This window comes from Alligator mississippiensis, chromosome 10 (genome assembly GCF_030867095.1).
Source record: "Alligator mississippiensis isolate rAllMis1 chromosome 10, rAllMis1, whole genome shotgun sequence".
NCBI lineage: Eukaryota > Metazoa > Chordata > Crocodylia > Alligatoridae > Alligator > Alligator mississippiensis.
In genome coordinates, this window is record NC_081833.1 from 67,968,819 (window position 1) to 67,985,358 (window position 16,540).

The 16,540-nt window shown below is 43.6% G+C and overlaps 1 protein-coding gene across 14 annotated transcripts in view; it reads left to right on the forward strand.

The window, feature by feature from the left end:
• The first annotated feature begins 5,294 nt into the window (after positions 1-5,294).
• WWOX (WW domain containing oxidoreductase) overlaps positions 5,295-16,540 on the forward strand; it is a 686,397-nt gene continuing 675,151 nt past the window's right edge. For 8 of the 14 annotated variants that reach the window (XM_019488201.2, XM_019488203.2, XM_019488207.2 and 5 more), the window contains exons 1-4: positions 5,296-5,434; positions 8,275-8,339; positions 8,951-9,008; positions 11,733-11,911. In XM_019488201.2, coding sequence (XP_019343746.1) covers positions 5,328-5,434; positions 8,275-8,339; positions 8,951-9,008; positions 11,733-11,911 — 409 coding nt within the window. In that variant the 5' untranslated portion in view covers positions 5,296-5,327. Of the gene's footprint in view, positions 5,435-8,274; positions 8,340-8,950; positions 9,009-11,732; positions 11,912-16,540 lie in introns of those variants that run through there. The other 6 variants (XM_059713889.1, XM_019488200.2, XM_019488202.2 and 3 more) reach the window with 3 other exon arrangements.

Below are 16,540 nucleotides of genomic sequence, written 5' to 3' on the forward strand. Positions count from 1 at the left end.
GAAGCAGCAGGACAGGAATTAATTCAAGTTTTCTCAGACAGATGGAAGTTGAGAGAGAAGATGAGCCCTTACAGTTTCAGGTCTCAGTGAAGGAACATGTAACTGGACATTCAGGACACTACACATTTTGTTTCTTTGTATACAGTACCATCTAGTGCAAGCTCCCAAAATTACACCTACAGCTCAGCAGCATTGCTCATATTTGTAGAAAGACTGCACTAAGGAAGTGGATAAAACAAAATAAGGCTGGATTCTGAAAGACACATAAAACAAGAGATGAATTGTATATCAGTATCCAAGGCTTCTTTTGGTCGCTACCAAACCAAAGACCTATGCTATTACATTCAGTAAAGTTTTCTCCCTGGAAAAGAGTTACAGTATAATGGAATATTTCCACAACCAAAATGAATCCACTTTCAACATTAATTCATCCGGTGACAACATCAACGAAAAACTGATGCCCAAAAATCAAAAAAAGTCCTCAGAGTGGACACCTTACAGCAGACAAAATTCAAACCTCGACTGCTACATTGACTGCTTTAGAAAAAGAATGAACAATGAAATACTCAACAACAAACACCACTATAACAACCTCTCCCTCTCAGAAAAAAGGGCCATAGCATCTCTAAGATTCAACCACCAAATAGTAATAAAATCAGCTGATAAAGGAGGAGTTACCGTTGTCCTTAACTGTGAAGACAACATAACAGAAGCTAACAACAGACAACTCTCTGATGCTACCAAGTATAAAAAACTAAAGGAAGATCCACCTCCCCTTTTTACCTCCAAACTCAAAACCACCATGACATCATTTCCATTTGAAATACAAAAACAACGTCAGACCCTGATCCCTCCACTAGCTAATCCAGGGACTTTTTTACCTGCTACCTAAAATCCACAAACGAGGGAACTCCGGCAGACCTATCATTTCCAACAATGGAACCCTAATGGAAGAAATATCAGGTTTCATCAAATCTATCCTAAAACCACTCATCACCCAAAGACCGAGTTTCATCCAAGACAACAGACTTTCTGCGAAAAGTAAAAAACATAGACCACCTTCCCAGCAATACCCTCCTAGCCACCATTGATGTCACTAGCTTATACACGAACATCCCACACCAGGATGGCATCCAAGCCTGCCTCACATATCTATAAGAGCTAGACTACAACTCAGAGTACAAACCTCAGGATATCACCGAATTCATTTACTTCATCCTAATAAAAGATATCAGATTCACCCAGGGAACCTTGTCTGCCTATACTTCATCCTCACATACAACTTCAATTTCAACAACCAATACTTCCTCCAGACCACAGGCACAGCTATGGGCACCAAAATGGTCCCACAATATGCCAACCTTTTTATGGCCCACCTGGAAGAAGAATTCCTCAAGAACTGCACCATCAAACCCATGCTATACCTGAGATTCATAGATGACATTTTTGTCATCATTTAGACCAAAACTCTGCAGTCCCTGATTTCCACCAAAAATTCAACAACCATCACCCCTCCATCAGACTATCACTTGAATACTCAAACACCAGCATTTCCTTTTTGGACACCATGATCAATATCCAAAATGGGAAACTACAAACCACACCATATACAAGAAACCCATGGACCAACATATATATCTACACTGAGCCAGCAGTCACACTAAACACACCAAGAAAGCTGTAATTTACAGCCAAGCGCTCTGATAGCACTGAATTTGCACCAAGGTGAATACCTGTAATCGCCACCTCACAAATCTCAAAAGGGTTTTCACCCCACAAGGACACTTCTCAAGAGAGAGAGATTGTACTTTTGAAAGAGCTACCTGGATACCAGGCAAAGATTTGCTGCAGTACAAAAAGAAACCCCCCACGAATCATACCCCATTAGTTATGACATATCACCCTACCCTGGAACCTATAAGGAAAATCCTCAAACAATTGCAATCCATACTAGAAAAAGACCCATTTCTTAAAGAGATCTTTCCAGAACCACCCATCCTAGTCTTTACACAAGCACCAAACCTCGCTAACCTTATCACCAGAAGCAAACTCCCTATGACCCAAACCACATCTAATGGATATAGACCATGCCAGGGCAATACATGCAAAACCTGTAACACATCTCCACCACTACCACAATAGCCACACCCCACAACTGAATCATCACCATTCCTGGATCTTACACCCGCACCTCCAGAAATGTAATATATCTCATCCAGTGCACCAAATGCCCTGATGGAAAATATGTAGGAGAAACCAAACAACAACTGCACACAAGAATGAATGCACACCGGAAATCCACCAAAGACAAAAATATCCAATTACCTGTGGGTGCCCACTTCTCACAAGACAATCACTCCCCCTCTGATCTCTCAGTTCTAATCCTCAAAGGGAACTTACAGAACACCTTTCGTAGACGAGCCTACGAACTTCACTTCATAAATCTACTGGATACAAAAAATCATGGACTCAATAAAAACATTGGATTTATGACACATTACAACCTGCCTGACTTCTGATTCACCAGGTACCTGCCTGACCTTACCATTTACACTTGCCTTTCCCCCGCTTCCTCCTCTCCCCTCCTTTTCTACCCTTTCTATCCTAATTTCCAGCTATTTACTTTTTCACAGACTGCCTCTTTTCTACCTTGAAGAACTCAACCACACTAGAGTCTCCCTTAGTTACCTTTGGCATTATTTCTCCCTCGTCCCCCCGCAACCCTCCCCTCCCCTCCCCTCCCCGTTGTTTTCCTAATTTCCACCTATTTACATTCTCACTGACATCCTGTCATACTTTATCTTCTTTCATTCCTTGGGGATCTCAGAACAGCAGAGACTCCCTATGCCTGAAGAAGGGTGCTTGCGCCTGAAAGCTTGCAACAAACTTTTTTCCAACTACTCAATTGGTCTAATAAAAGATATCACATCTACCCAAAGAAGCTTGCCTACCTATGCCACAGTGAAAGGTACTTTAGCAATGACTAAGATACTGGTAGATGTAATAGTTTTTGGGACTAGCTCGTTGGGACCCTTGGCAAACTGTGATATCTGACCACAAGGCTTAGACTCTTTAGAAAGCCTGTACTTGTGTTTTCCAAATGTTGTGAGGTTTAATCCTTCTGAATAAAGAATCCTACTTGTGAAATGTTTACTCGATGCCTATGAAAAATATTGTGGTCTTGTGTTTTAAAGCACCAGTGTTTAAAGGACTGGGAACATGGAGCTTTGTCATAGACTGGTTGTATGGTTTTAAGCAAAAACCATCACTCTACTATGATTTTTAGTTCCTTACTGCACCCATGAACGATAACACATATCTCATGTGTTGTATACTTAGGGTGTTTGCAAATGTAACCCCCCCAAATATGGCACTTTAAACTCGGCCCATTTTTTAACCGAGCCCCACGCATGCCCAGAAGAGGCAGTGTGTTATTTAAACCTGGCTCACCGAATGTCTGTAAAGATCAGACACTTCAGTGGGGCTTTTTTGGCACTTTTATCTAGTAGCTGATTGAATCAGATTTAGCTAGAAGTGCCAAAAAGCCCTGCTGAAGTGCCCAATCTTTACAGATGCTCATATGCTGGTGCTTCTGGTAAAGAGCGTTTTTGTTTGTTTGGTTTTTTTGTTTTTAATGTCTGCAAGCAATCTTAATGCTCAGCAATCATTAAACAGAGTAAAAAGTCTGCTGGGACCTGCTCTAGAAGAGTCATGTATGATTGCACCAACAAAAATCATAAAGAGATTGCACCCTGGGATCCTTTCTTGCCTAACAGCTAGACACAAAACAATGTCCTGTGCTGTCTAAATAACTTTAATACCTTGACAAGTTAGTAGCTGGTGTTTGCTGCAGGCATAACCAGCCAACTTGGCTCTGTCTGCCCTCTGGTGAGGCCTAACTGCACCCTGCATTTGCTTACAGATTCGTCCTAGGCCAGGTACAGATATTACTCTTCTACTAGTATAAGTGATGGGAAACTGGTCTATACCTGTAACAGAACAGAAGTTTGGCGCACATACACTGGTTTAAAAGTGATGAAGATTTGCCGCCCCCGCACCAAAGGGCCAATGTGTGCTCTGTTCACTACCCATCTAAACTACACGGCTTACAGAAAATCACATCATTTTGATTAATTCTGCCTCGGGCTTTTTGAATGCCTGTACCTAGCCTGAGAGCATTTGGTGATACAAGGGACATTATTACACATGCTCTGGGGCTGGAGCTGACTCTAGTTGAATTTATTCTGGGAGGTTTCATCACATGACATAGTGACACCAATGACTGATCTAGCGTACTGAGTAGACCTTACAGCAGGAAGGCAAATGCATGTTACTATTACATTTTAAAAACCCACTGGCCTACTGTATAAATTGGATTAAATATTTAATATGTATTTTAAGGAATGTCCCATCATTTATCTCCTGGTTGACTCTTAGCAGTTTACTGGAGATTTAGATCTCATTCCTGGAGACTCCAGGGCAATCCTGGGGGGTTGGCAACCCCATGCAAAAGCCGCTTTAATTAAGGTGCTTGTAGCTTGTAGCATCCCGTGCCTCAAAATGGCTGTGTTGGCGCTTTAACTAAAGCTTGTTGGAGTAATCGAGCGTGCTCCGAGGTGTTGTAATTACACGGTGTCGGCCCTGCACGTGTACAGGCACCCAACGGTGCTGCGGCTGCTGCCCACAGTGCTAAGACATCGGTTTGGGCTCTGAAGAGATGGAAAAAGTAAGACGCGCAGAGGGAGAAGACGGCGGTGCCCGCTGCCAGCTGTCCGCTGTGCTACCCCGTGGTTTCAGACCCAGGGCCAGTGCTGGATTTAGTCCTAAACTACTTAGGCCATTTGTACACGCCACAAAATTGGCCTTTAAAGCGGCTTAAGCCACTTTTGCGCTGGTTTAAAGGTACAGCTGTTTGCACGTGTCAGTGGCATCACATGCTTTTATAGCGGGCTGTCATTTCTTTTCATATATAATTATTTTTATCCTGTGGGAACTCTTTGGCTGGACGTAGCGTGGGGCCTTGCACAGCGCACGCTTTTTTTGGGCTCCAAATTGGCAGCGCGCACCCCGGGGATCCAGACTCTGGAAAAGGGGGCTCCCGCCGGTCAAACAACGCGTGTCTTTCTCCGGGTGGAAACTAGGGCGCTGCGGCTCAGCTTCAGAGCGGGTTAAGGCGCGGACAGACGTGAGGGACGCGCTGAGCCAGGCGGGGCGGGGCGGGGCGCGGAGCGGACTCCAAGTCCCAGCGTGCACCGGGCTCCGGGCGGAAGGGGCGGGGCCCCGACGCGCGGGGCGGGGCCGTTGGCGGTTGGGGGCCGGCGGGGCGCATGGCGGCGCTGAAGTACGCGGGGCTGGAGGACACGGACAGCGAGGAGGAGCTGCCGCCCGGCTGGGAGGAGCGCACCACCAGGGACGGCTGGGTGTACTACGCCAAGTAAGGCGCTGCCCGGCCCGGCCCGGCCCGGCCTGGCTCTGCCCTGCCCCGCGCGGGGCAAGGCCGCGCCCCGCGCGCACACGGCAGCCCCTTTCCCTTCCCCCGGGCCCGAGGAGCCCCTCCGCACCGCACCGCACCGCACCGCACCGCGCGGGGCCTGGGCTGAGAGCCGCGCCCGCCCCGCCTGCACACCTTCACACGTATGCACGTTCACATGCACGCACACCATGCTGCACGCGCATTCACACGCACATGTGCGTGCACACACCATTGCAAAGGTTGCACATTCACATGCACACCACTGCAAGCATGCACCCACATGCACGCACACAAGGGTGGAAGCATGCACATTCACCCCCTCCCCCCAATGGATACGTACAATGCTACAGACATGCCTGTTCACACCCACCCACACACATGCACACACCACTACAAGCATGCATATTAACATGCGTGTATGCACTGCTGCAAGCATGCACATTCACATTCACCCACATGCATGCACACCACGCTGCAAGCACGTGCATTCACACGCATGCATGTTCCCACGCCCCCACATGCATGTACACTATGCTGCATGCACATTCGCACACCCACCCACCACTGCAAGCATGCACATTCACATGCACCCACATGCATGCACACTATGCAGCAAGCAAGCACATTTACAGGAATGCACATTCACACACACACACATGCATGCACACCATGCTATGTGCACATTCACATGCACGCAGACAACACTGGGAGCATGCATGCGTATGGACGCACGCAATGCTGTAAGCATGCACATTCCCACACACGTGTATGTGTGCATACAACTCTGCAAGCATGCACCTTCATATGCCCCCATGTGCATGCACCTGTGCACGCATGCACCTGCATACATGCATACACCCAACATTGCATACACACACACACTGAGTGTGCCATGTACGCAGATGTGCAGATGTGTCTTTTGGGGTGCTCCTCACCCCACGTAGCCCTGCTGTCCTGGATTTGCCGATGAGGTGACTTTATACCCTGCTGGGGCCGTGTGTGGTACATGCACCGCTGTAAGTGCAGGTTGTTGTCTGGCCTGTCGTGCATTGGCAGCCTGGGGCTCAATTCATCTATGTGATGCTTCTGGGAGTGTTGATTTGTTCCCGGTCATTGTGGGCTGTACTTGGATATTAAAATGAAGCAGGGGACAAATAGAGCCAACTCTGTTTTATGTGCACATGTGAACAGGTGCTGAGCCCTTGGGTGCAGCACTAGTCTGTGACCTGCTACGTGAGAGATGAGACGGCTGTTATGAAGGGGTTGTGACTTATTTCCACAAAGTAGAGTTATGACAGGGAGATACTTTAGGATGACTATACTTTGGGGCCAAAGATATGGCTTTTAGACATTTGGGGATGCAGTCACACATACATGCACAGGCGGTATTGTCTCGTGCTGGAAATCATGGTGCTCTCAATTTCCTTCCAGGCCGCAGTGGAGCAGGACCACGGACAATAACTTAGGGGTACATTTTGGAAGCATCGTGCGGGAGTGTCACTTACTCTAGTTGGTTTAGTATGCTACAAGTTTGGCCAAGTCCCACAACCGCCACAACAGGCTTTTAAGCAGGCATAAAACTTATTAGCCTTAGGCAGAGTATGGGTGTTTTGCAGGAGAGGACATTCTGAGAGACATTTTTTATGAGCAGCTGAATTTTCTGGGCCATCTCTTAACGTTGCTTTACCTGGGCAGTTGGAGTTGATTTGTGTTAAGTCTGGTTGATCGTAGTCCTAGCTTTGCTTCAACTTGAAGGAGGTTAATGACATTGACTTGTCTTGCCCATGGTCAGAGGTTTTGCCCTAGCAACATTGAACAAGATGTTTCCTGCTTGTCCACTTACACTTTTCTCCAGTTACTAAATGATTCATCCTACACCAGGTTTTCCTTTACTCCCACTGATTTCTCTGGGCCTAATTTTTGCTGATTATTTATTAATATGTCTTTAAATACTAGGAAACCACTAAGTAATGGTAGACCCACTGCAATAAGTGTGACCTATCGTTCAGGCCACCCACAGACTCAGCCAGATGTTGCTGCAAGGGTTACACTCGAAAAGCATTTTTAAGCTTTCTCATCCCAGACTCAGGAGCTAGAAATGTACTTGTTCTTCCTTTAAAATGAAAGATGAAATGATGTAATAACTTTTTTTTGCCACTGGGCTTGTTCTTTGTCCAGCGTGGGTTGTTTCATAACATGGTTAAACCAGTTTGTGGAAGCACAGAGGTGGTTGGTTAGTTTTTACGGCCAAAGATGGCAGAAGGTTGGGCACAGTGGCACCTTAGAGACTGAGTGCTTCAGAGAGAAAAGAGCTTCTGTAGGCAATGACCTACTTTAGATGCTAGGAATGCAGCCATCTTGCATGAACCAGTTATTGAGAAATGTGCCATTTGCTGGCCCATGCCAAAGTATTCCTCACTCTCTTATGCCTGCAAGTAAGTATCTCTGGGAAATGAGATGCCATCCTTGGATTAGGATTCAAACTCAGGTTTGAATAGGAGAGCCTTTTAGTCTGTTAATCTGTCCAGCTAGGTTTTGCTTAAAAGACTGGCACTGCAGAATCCAGTTATGATAGGCTGCACTTGTGAAACTTATTTTAAGGAGTACTTAGTTTTAGGGAAACTTATTTTTAGGGATATTAGCAGCTTGCTAAGGGACTGAGTTTCTTTTACTCAACAGGTTTATACCACAGATAACCACCAAATCACATTGCTGCAGGAACTCTGCAGAGATGTTGTATTCGAAAGTTAATGTATCATCAAGCTATTGTTTAATTGGTTTTTTCTCTTTATTTTTTTTAGTCATCTGGAAGAGAAAACCCAATGGGAGCATCCTAAATCGGGCAAAAGGAAACGAGTTGCAGGAGGTTTGTGTTAGGTTTTTGTAAGTTGTAACAGATGATTGCAATGAGTGTGGGTTTATGGGGCTGTTTTATACAGATGTGGTCCCAGTGTGGTAAACTAAATCATTCTGGCAAACCTGGATGATTGCTGTAGGGCTTCGCGTGTATGCTGTATATGTGGATTGACCTGCAGGACTGTAGCTTACGCAGGCCAAAGTATTGCTAGCAGTGTGGGGGCTTTCTGCTTGCACTGGCTCAAAATGGATGTGGACTCTAGGCAAGGTTATGGTATTATGATACCCCTGTTCCATTTGATTGGTGCAAATGGGCTGTAGTCCACCTGGAATTCCCCAGCAGAGTTCCCCTGGGATAGGTGAGTGTTTTGCCAATGCTGTTTCCATTTTCCCGTACTTGTTGCTTGTCTCGGAAGCAGAGAGCGTGACAGCTTCCTCCCCTTTATCTGAGCTGAGTACTGGTGTAGGAGAAAACAAAATCTCTTTTTTACAAGTGCTTTCTCAGTTTATTTACCAGCAGAGATCTTGGTCAGGTGAATGCAAACTAAACCAGGGTATCCTACATATGACCCAACTCTCAATTGCTGTATAAATGTAATGTTTTCTGTGGTGACGTTCTAGATCTGCCATATGGATGGGAGCAGGAAACGGATGAAAATGGCCAAGTCTACTTTGTGGAGTAAGTATGTAAAATAGGGAAAATGAATGAACAGAAGGGGGCCATGGGATAAAGATCTATTGCAGGGGTTGGCACTGTTTTTGGGCCGAGTGTCAAAAACCCCGCAATATTGACTTGGAAGATGTTGGTGTGCTGTGCAGGTGGCAGGGGAGCTGTGAAGGGCCTGAGCCTTGTTGTGGCAGCACAGCCCTTACCCTTTCACCGCTGTGCTCGTTGGGGCGCACACGCAGGCAGCGGCAAGCTGGGCCGGGGTTCTGGACCCTGGTGCAGCTGCTTGCAGGCTTGTGACTGCCTGCTCCGAGCGGCCTGGGCTCCATGGTGGGTGGCAGGGGCTTGCCCAGAGCCAGGGCCAGCTGTGGCATGCCAAGCAAAATGACTTCACATGTCATGTTCTGGCACATGTGCTGGGGCTTGCTGACCCCTGATGTATTGTCTTACTAAGCTACAGCGCTTTACAATGTTTGTAGTTAAATATACACAGAAACCAGTAAACTGAGACTTTATAGTTATATACAACTTTTAAGGAAGTAATACAATCTAAACTTCCACCACATTTATATTTTTCAAAGTCCTTTGTTTAAACAGAAGAGCACTACATGCTGTCATGAAGAATTAATTGTGACTTCTAAGAGGACAGTTATGTGTTAGTTGGAAGCAATAGATTTCTAGTGCCTGCCTGCAACTAACCAGGAAAGAATATAGAAACAAATTTTTGGTAACATCACCTAAGGAAATTTAGATGAAAACAAAATGTATCTCCTGTATACCGAGATCACAAATAAACTTGTATACAAACAGATCACATAGTTAAAAATTATTTTTTCTTCTTTGTTATCTAGCTTGTAATTGCTTACACAAAATGTGGTCACATCTGTTAACAGTTCAGCGTCTTTAAGAACAACAGGAATTTTAGTGCTTACTGCTTAAAAAGACAGTTGTATGGATCAGTTTTTGTAAGTTGAAGTCTGTCATACATTAAGCATGCATACCTGATATAAGGAGCGCTAAGCTTTCCTGGTTAGTGGTTAATACTATGATAGTTCTCAAAATGTATTGGATGCTGTACAAAAACAGAATTGACTGTCCCTACCTGGAACTGATTACAATCAAAAAGACAAAAAGAAAGCTTGAGCAAGATGAAATGGCAGAAAGGATAAGTTCACAGAAGCATGGATAGGAAAGCAGGGCACCGAAAGGGAGAGGAAAGAAAGATCACAAGGAATAATGGGCCTTGCACAGTAAAGGCATTGGTAGGAAGGAGAAGGGAGGCAGTCAGCTGAGGGGGAAGAATATTTACTCTCTGAATGGTAGAATGTAAAATCTATGACCTGAGACATTCATTTGTGTGAGCAGCGGTTACTGGTACATAGAAGTGATTGGGGGAAGTTGTGTTTTCTATCGGAGTATTCACAGATTTTCTGTTGAGAAAAGCTGAAAGAAATAATTTGGGGTGAGTGGACTCTAGATAGTTCAACAAAAGAAAATTCTGGCTCAAAACTCTCGGTTTTGGATAAGTTTGATAAGACATTAACTGCATTTCCCTATCGATCAGGGTGGATTTGATTGAAATGAAATCGATTTAAATCACTGGTTATGAAGCTTTGATTTAGCAGTTTTCTTCAAAAAGTGCATTCTTGCTGTGTACACAAACTTGCAGAGAGACAATAGGGCTGATGGATGGGTAATCAGGTCTGTTATTTCTCATCTCCATATACTACTGTGAACAAGGATGTTATTGCTGGAGATGACAAGCTCTCCCTATGCCTGAAGAAGGGCATTTGTGCCCAAAAGTGTGCAAAGAATTTTTTTTCCAACTATTTAGTTGGTCTAATAAAAGATATCACATCTACGCAACGAACCTTGTCTGCCGATGATTTTTGGAGACAAATCCACAGTGTGAGAACTGAAACTAAGCATCACAGAGATTGTTAATGGGATCTTCGAAACTGAGTGCTGAGTCCCATTGGTTTTCTTTAATCTATGAATCTATAGAGGAGCCTCTGGGAACCCCATAAGATTGGGCCCCTAATATAGTCCATGGCCTGTTGTGACCTATTTGTAAAACTTCTAAAAAGGTTACATGAATATATTGTCTCAAATAGCATATAATTAGAAGTTATAATCCGTATTTCATGATGATATCATTGAGCGTTAACTTATATAAAGGTAGTTTTAATTTAAGATAAATTTATCTTTTTTAAAAACGCATCTTGACACAAAATGTGATTAAATCAAAAAATCTGATTTAAATAAAAAAGATCTTTTAAATTGTTGATTTTTATCCACCCTGCTATTGATGCATTATGTTTTGGGAGTTGTAATTCAAACTGCGTTCTTTCTTGTGAGCCAAGCTCCTTAGAGGACTATATCTTTCATCAGTTTTCCTTTGACTCAGCTCTTCCTGGTGCATCATGGGATGTGCTATCCACCAAGGGAGCCTGGTCCATAGAGGAGAATGAGGGCACCATGCACCTGAACTATGAGTCCCATGAGACAATGTAGAACAACATGGCAATGTGTAGTTTAATGTTGATCTTCCTCATTGTGAAGCATTTCAGGATCATTTGGAAGCACTGAAACACAACATTTCAGTTTCGAGGATGTTTAACAATGTCAACTTGGAACTTTTTTCCTTCTCAGTCTTTTTCCCTGTGTTTGCAATCTTTCTGAAGAATATGGATACAGCAGAAATTAGTTTGAAATGTTGTTTTGTTTCTTTTCCAGCCATATAAACAAAAGGACCACATACCTTGACCCGAGACTGGCATTTACAGTGGAAGAGAATCCTGTCAAACCTACAACTAGACAGAAATATGATGGAAACAGTACTGCAATGGAGATACTTCAGGGTTGTGATTTGAGTGGAAAAGTGGTCATCGTCACTGGAGCAAATTCAGGAATAGGTATGTTGTGAGACTCGAGGTAAACTTTTATGGTTTGTTGAATTCTAAGCAGTTTTGAGCAGTGATGTTTGGTTATTTCAAAATGTACACACACTGAATTATTCACGCTTCTGGATTGAAATTGCATTCAAATATTGTGTGTTTTGGACACTTGGTTCCCCCAAATCATTCTAAGCATTCGTGTTTTACACTGATCTGATGTGCTATGGTATATGTAGAGGCACACCGTTAGGACATCTTTAATTATGTATTTGTTTTTAAAATTAAGACTAGATTTTTTAATCCAAGACTAGGAAGGGTTTGTTCTTTTTCCTCCCAGAAGATGCTGTTCTATTTTTTCTCCTCCTGTTCTGGTTCACCAGTCTGGATTAATTCATACTCATCATACTTACAGTTAAGATAAGGGGTCAGCAAACTATGGCTCATGGGCTTAATCCAGCCCATCCACAACTTCTTATTTTTTTAAATAAATGTGGCTCGTGGAGCTAGGATGTTGCTGACAATTCACTGGCATTTTGTGGCACGTTGCAAGTATGCTGGTAGAAATTCAGTGGCGGGGACAGTGAGCAGTGAGGGAAGAGTAACAACAGCGGCTGGATTGCAAGTGGTGGCCTGCCTTAGACCCACTTGGGTTATTTTAGCCCACCATTCTTAAAATATCGCGAACCCCTGCTTAAGCTACATACAGGTTGTCCCTCAGAGTTTCCTGTTTCTGCTACTAAATTTTGCTGGACAGGGATTGGGTATTAAACTTGATAATTTTTCAAGCCAGTACTCCCATTGAGTTTACCAAAAACTTGCATAAAAATTATTGGTAGTCCTTAATAGCTTTCTGAGGCTTACATTTTGACTCTTGAGCCCATTATAATAACAGGTGAATACAGTAATTGGCATTCAAATTGTAGCCATGTTTTTTTAAAGAGACTCTGAAAAGTTGCATCCTTGGGACACAAAGAGCTGTTTTGTGCCATGAGGTGACTTTTGAGAGAGTTTTGTTCTGACTTTCCTTCATGCTGTTAATTTCTTTTCAACTCTCTTGGGTACAATCTGAAATAAGAGCTCATGAAAAAGTTACCATACTGTAACTTGAAAGTTACATATTGTCAGTGGGGCTGTGTGAAGCTTCAGTTGCTGATTCGATTTGGAGGAGATTTGGCTCGATCTGGCGGCCGAATCTCTGAATTCAAATCTGATCGGGAGACTAGTTAAAAGGTCCAAATTGATTTGAAGCTTCCGAATAGATCTGAAAAAGATTCGGAGGTTTGGGCAGTCCCCACTTGCTGCTGCAGGGAGCTGGACCTAGGCTTCGTGCTGGGCCGGGGCGGGGGGAAGGGTGGAGGAGAGGGAGGGGACCATGGGGGACCCCTGCCAGGCCCCATCCCCTGCCTGCTTCTCATCCCTGCCACCTGGCAGGAACTGGTGAATGTAGGGCTTTTTTTTTTTTTTTGGTGCCAAGACGCTGGGGCTGGGTGGGGCAGCCATTAACGGGACTGGGAGAGTGGGCAGGGGGGGTCTGTTTGATTTGGAGATTCCTGCTATTTGGCAGCAGCCAAATCTCCGAATCAGATTCGGATGGATTGATTTGGGACAGTGATTCGAATCACCAAATTGAATTGCTGTCCCCCGAATCAGCCACATCTGAATCTGAAGCGAATAGTAGCCGCTTCGCACAGGCCTGATTATCAGCACATGCCTTATTTTAACTTTGAGCTTTGTCATTCACAGAACCTATTAGGGTTTAATAAATGTGGGTGCATCTATGTGTTTATTAATGCATTGTAGTTATTGTGCATTAAGTTTAGTGCTTGCATAACCAAGTATTAAATCAATGTACAGCAACTGGCGCTACTGCGCAGTGGTGTTGGAGGACGGATTTTTACAGAAGCTAAGTGCGCAGTAGCCTAATACTACTGTGCAGTAGCGTAATAGCATGGGAATTGTCCGGCACACTATCGCACAGTGTTAGTAGGCTACTGCATAGTTAGTGTCTCATGTAGACATGCCCTTTTATAGGTATACCAGACCTCGGCATACTTCTTTAAACAAGCATTGCTGTATGTGCAACACGTTTGATGATGCAAATGTATAATTGGTTCGTTTACTAAAGGATGGACCTTTTTAGCTGTATGTAAGACTTTCCTAAACAGTAACAGGGAGGAGTTAATAAAAACAAGTTTTTTATAGGACTTCATTTATCAGCGTAAAGCATTTTTTATTGTAGCTTTTTTTTAATTTGAGTCTACTGGTGGAATTTTGCTTTTCACAAATAATCTTGAGCCAGGTGAAGCTCATCTTAAGTGGGAAAGAAGTTGCCATTCAGATTTTGAGTGAAACAAAAGTGGAGCAAGTTTCCTCATGCTTAGTATGAGGAAAGGGTTTGGCATCTCATGAAGGTACATGGCACTTGGGACAAGATTTCTTTCTCTGTTTGCCAATGAAGATTAATATTTCAGTACTTGGTGGTTAGAGGTGTGTACATGCTTTTTGGTACTAGAATTGGCTGCCAGTGTCTATTAAATATTTTGAGAGTCAGCTGCAACATGTTAATCTGTCAAGGTAATGGGAAACTATGTTTTAAGAGGACCAAAGTGTAAGAGAGACTAGGCAAGAAGTATAATCCTAGACCAGTGGGACCAACCTTTTTGGCACGTGTGCCACATAGTAGTTCCACACCATCCCCGAGTGCAACTCTCTTCTCCTTCCCTTGTCTGAACTGCTCTCTGCTTCCTGCTGTGCACCCTTTTCCCAGTCTCTCACTCTGCTTTTGGCTTCCTGCCCTATCTGCCCCTGTGCTCCCTGTCCCCTCTCTGGTCTGTTGCATGCCACTTGCAGAGGCTGCCCGTGCCACTGGAGATACGCATGTCACAGGCTTGCCATTCGTGTCCTAGACTTAGCTGTATTGATTCTATATTGCAACAACCTTCATTATTTATTGACCGCTGCATTCCTCAGCATGGAGGAGAGGCCAAATTAACCTTATTTCCCAGTTTGATTAAGATCACATGTAGTAATATTAAATACAAACACGTACAGGTACTTGGGCCTTTTGACCCTGACCAGTCCCAGAATGCACCCCGGTTTTTTGGCATCCAACCACTATAAGAACTTAAGGCATACATCTTGTTATGAGACTGTGTGAACCGTGATCTTAGCTACACAAAGGATAGCAAAGGTCATTTGAAAAAACTGCGGAGAACTATTCAACCCTCTCCTGACCTCACTGAGCAGATTACAAGGCAACTGGACTGCGTGTGGGTGTTGCATGTGCCACGGTGCAACAGTGAACTAATTACCCACTGTAGGTATAGCTTGGCATCCTGGCCAGGATCAGAAATATTGTACTGCCAACCTTATGGTGTTGTGGAGGTGAACTAGACCTTGGCCTTACGCTGTGCCATGTGGTCAGGAAATGTGGACCAGAAACCCTGAAGTTCATACGTTTGTCAGCATAACGTAGAACACTTATAAATGCTTAGGCTAAAATCGTGGCCCATAATAAGCCTCAAATCTCTTGGCAGCTCTTGCATATTTGTTATCACTGCAGATTCTAGCTTTGCATCTGTCACTTGTTACCATCTGCTGTGAAGCAAGAGGCAGGAGAGTGATTACAAGGTTAGCGTTTCTTAAATAACTTGTACTATTTCAAAGGTCTTTGAGGCTCAGGCACAGGACAGTTTAGGAGACTTGTCCTGGTTTGGTATGTTGCCTTGACCTTCGTATGTTAGATCTAGATGTGAGCCTTGCTTTCCCCCTTCATTGCTTGTTGTAATGTGGAGGAGAGATCCATTCTTTGCTTTCCTCCATGTTTACTGAGCTGCTTTGCCCATAGGACTTGCCTGCTAATGTTCTTGTCCAGATCATAGCATATTGTGAAATTTTCTTGAGACTGCCCCATCCATAGGAGTTAGGACTAGAAATCATCAGATACTGAGCTCTAGTGTCAACTGAGTTACCTGCATGTTGGTACAGAACTTGAATCTCTTCGCACATCTGGAACAATTCTTTGAGGACTAATTAACCATTGTATAATGTTCTGAAAGTATAAAGTACTATATCAATGCTGAGAGTGATCCTATTTTGATTGGATGTGCTTGAGGAAATACTGCTGGGACCCACATGCCTGTTATTTTCCCTTCCCTCAAAGTTTTCCTTTAAGATTTACCTTCTTTAGAGCTAACACTTCATCCAGAGCAAGTTCCACTATGGAGAAACATGGTAACATTAATAGGAGCATTGAATTCATGTTGGAATGTTTTGGCTTTTCTAACAGTTACTTCTCTGTGTGTATCTTTGTTTTACTTTAAAAATATCACTAAATATGTTTAAGAAATTAAAGGATTGCTTTTGTGGAGGTGCATCTAGGATATATCCTAGGAGCAAAGTAATATATGTTAAAACTGCTGGTTTAAAAAAAAAATTAATTTATAAAAATGCGACCATTGGCCATTTGAAAACATAGATAGTTCTTTTTTCCCCGCTGGTACTTAGGTCTTACCACGTAGCCTCTGCAAACTCTGTACAAAAAAATTGCTGTTTCTTGAGGTTACAGCATGGGCATCTCTATTTCAATTTTCTGACTTAATTTTATATATCTTATAATAAAAATATTTTCTTGAATTTTGCTTAGTG